Raw genomic sequence first — 2,715 nt, 5'->3', positions numbered from 1 at the left:
CTTTGTAGAATATTTTTATCATAAAAATTTATGATGGACGGAATGATTTTTTCTTTTGTACCAATGGTGCGTAGCTTCCACGCAGACCATTAAAATTGTTTCATCACCCAATCGTGGTGTCCTTCCAAAAGGTTAGAACCAGTGAGAATAAAAAGGCGCGTGTGACGAATGATTTTTCGCCATTCATGCATTAGCCTTTTGGGGTCTGTATCACTAGGAGAGTATACACCTTTTTATGCCCCGCAAAACTGCGTAGCTCGGCTACATAACTTTACGCGTGCGCACTTCTGTCGTAATGTAATATTATGGCATGGAAAAGGTGATGAGAAAGAAAAATTTCCTTTTTTTTTCTTTTTTTATTTTCCCAACATGATTGACATTTTATCGTCATTTTTACGCTAACTGGGTAATTTATCTTTTTCTCCTCAACCTCCTCCAACGCCTTTAGCAAGGTGGTCAACCGAGAATGACATGACCAATTTTATCGTTCTTTCTTGTTCGCCCCATTGTGGCTAGAGTAACGACTGAAAAAGATGAACTTGTCATCAGCCCCTGTCGAAAATAAAAGTGATTTACTAAAGGGGAAGGGGAATGTAGAAACGTCGAGGGAGCTGCTAGAGGTAAACCTGCCACTTATAGCAATGGTCATGAATGGTCACTATGACGTTGCTCCTTCGATGCGTCTTTTCGTTCCTTTACATTTGTGTCATTTGGAGTTTCCCATTGGAGAGGGATGCTTTTCACGCCAGTTTTGTTTACACCTATTTGTGTACCCTGCCCAATGTGCGTTTTTTTTTTTTTCTTTCTTTTATTTTTTTTATATTTTTTTCTTTTTTTGCGATTTTTCCACCCCCGCAGACGATCATGAACAATTGCGATGGGCCAAACTTCAAAGTGACGGTGAATGACAGTAGGGAGTTTTTTGGAGCCCTGGCATATGTGGACAAGTACAATTTATTTCTCACCGACTGCGAAGAGCGCTACACAGGTAGGGGTGCGATGGCTCCATTCGCACGTCCATAAATGTGCATATGGAGATAGAGGGAGAGAACGTCCGACACAAAACAGACGCGGTTAAAACTGTTCCACCCATGTGTAAAATATGTTGGTCTGTTCATGCTGGATATCTCGGAAAGATATCCGCAGTGTTTGGTGCGCCCCTTCCCCCCCTTTCGAAGGCAGCCAATCGTACACACGAAACTGCGGGAACATCCTAATTCCGTTGAAGATAATCAAGTTGGTAGAAATTAAAAAAGGTTACTTTGACAGCTGTTACGAGGAACTAAAAAAGGCGCAGAAGGCGTAATGCACGGGAGAGTCCCGGGAAACACACGGGAAACGCTTTCTTTTTTTTTTTTTTTTTTCCTTTTTTTTTGTGCAAATGCTTATGCGACTAAATGAGTCAAGTCCATTTTTGCCTCTGCAATCATGGGGGCTAACTTGTGCAAAAGCTTACTAATCATTTTTTTTTTTTAAAAAAAGTCCTCACAATTTTAACTTTTCACGACTCTTCGTCATTTAAAATTTCTTCCTTCATAACCTGGACAAAGGGGAAAAAATAAGCAAGTGGAGCGGGGGAGTTATATGAAAAAAGCTTTAGGTCCATTGGGGGAATACAGTTTAAATATATAATACACCACGTGTGTGGCTAAAAAACGAGCGTGCAACTTTCTCCTGCGTACCTCCAGCAGCTGAATGTAAATCTCGTAGTAGTCGTCTCCCTTCAGCATGTCCTTCACAAAGTAGCAGTTCACTTTTATGCGGATCTGCGCGGGGGGGAGAAAGAAAAGGAAAAAGTAAAGGAAGGCAAAAAGGAAGAAAAGAAGAAAAAATTGCCTTCTTCCACGGCTTCTCTCTTGCCTTCTCCCACTATCGGCCGCTTCGAGACCCCTACCTGCTCGAGGGCTCCCCGGATAACTCCACACAACAGGCTGCAATAATTCAGGGACGACAAAGATTTGGGGAGTTCCACAAAATCGCTTAGCGGATTCCGATCAAAAGTTATGGAGTACAAATTCGTCTCTTTGTCTACACACGTCACGTTCCCGCTTATTCCGAGGAACATCTTGAATGCCACCTGGATGGGGAGAGCGTGGATGAACAAGTCGGTATGTATACATGTCTCTACACAAGTGTAGGAGGGAATCGATCGCGGATGCCCTCATATATTATTCGCGGACGCATAAGTAGTGGAATCCCCTCCTTCGAGCGTGTGTGTAACTTTCATTTGATGAGCGTCCCCTTCGCGTTAACTAGTTACTCCACCTCGAAATCGCTACCTTCGCTATGACCTCCACGGTCTCCTCAAAGTCCTCACAAAACGAAATGTCCGATTTGGCCAGAAATTCCTCGATCAGTCGTATGCCTATGTTGTTTCCCCTAAAGGGAAGAAAAAAAATGACAACACAAAATGAGCAGTTACTCGTCCATCGGCCAGTACACCGCTTACCCACTAGAAAGTAAAACTCGAAGGAATCATTTACGTTTATAGAGATGGACGGAGTGTCCCACTTACATTTTCTCCAACTGCTCATTAACTTCATCCACCAGTTCGAGGTCCTTTAAGAGTTGACTCACGAGAGCGCCATAGGTCAACGAGAGCAGCTCTGAGTTCTACAAACAGAGGTGAATTGTGTTCATGCTGTTCGGTGCAAATAGGAAAGCACAGACGACTTCCAAGTGTGTAGGAGTGTTCGTTCTAGTTTGGGGTGCTTT

General features: G+C 43.1%; 2 protein-coding genes across 2 annotated transcripts in view; one reads left to right on the top strand and one right to left on the bottom strand.

Moving 5' to 3' along the window:
- Positions 1–533: 533 nt before the first annotated feature.
- Positions 534–1,306, top strand: C922_02497 (hypothetical protein; the record flags this gene model as incomplete). The annotated part of the gene is made up of 3 exons (XM_008818096.1): positions 534–620; positions 859–988; positions 1,179–1,306. 3 exons carry the CDS (start codon positions 534–536, stop codon positions 1,304–1,306), a joined length of 345 nt encoding a protein of 114 aa, XP_008816318.1.
- Positions 1,307–1,501: 195 nt separating this feature from the next.
- C922_02496 (hypothetical protein) overlaps positions 1,502–2,715 on the bottom strand; it is a gene marked incomplete at both ends in the record, with an annotated part of 2,036 nt that continues 822 nt past the window's right edge. The window contains 5 exons of the mRNA XM_008818095.1: positions 1,502–1,540; positions 1,683–1,766; positions 1,895–2,077; positions 2,280–2,379; positions 2,516–2,613. Coding sequence (XP_008816317.1) covers positions 1,502–1,540; positions 1,683–1,766; positions 1,895–2,077; positions 2,280–2,379; positions 2,516–2,613 — 504 coding nt within the window. The remainder of the gene's footprint in view (positions 1,541–1,682; positions 1,767–1,894; positions 2,078–2,279; positions 2,380–2,515; positions 2,614–2,715) is intronic.

Source organism: Plasmodium inui (genome assembly GCF_000524495.1).
Source record: "Plasmodium inui San Antonio 1 unplaced genomic scaffold supercont1.9, whole genome shotgun sequence".
NCBI classification, from domain to species: domain Eukaryota; phylum Apicomplexa; class Aconoidasida; order Haemosporida; family Plasmodiidae; genus Plasmodium; species Plasmodium inui.
This window is presented reverse-complemented; position numbering and strand designations above follow the sequence as displayed.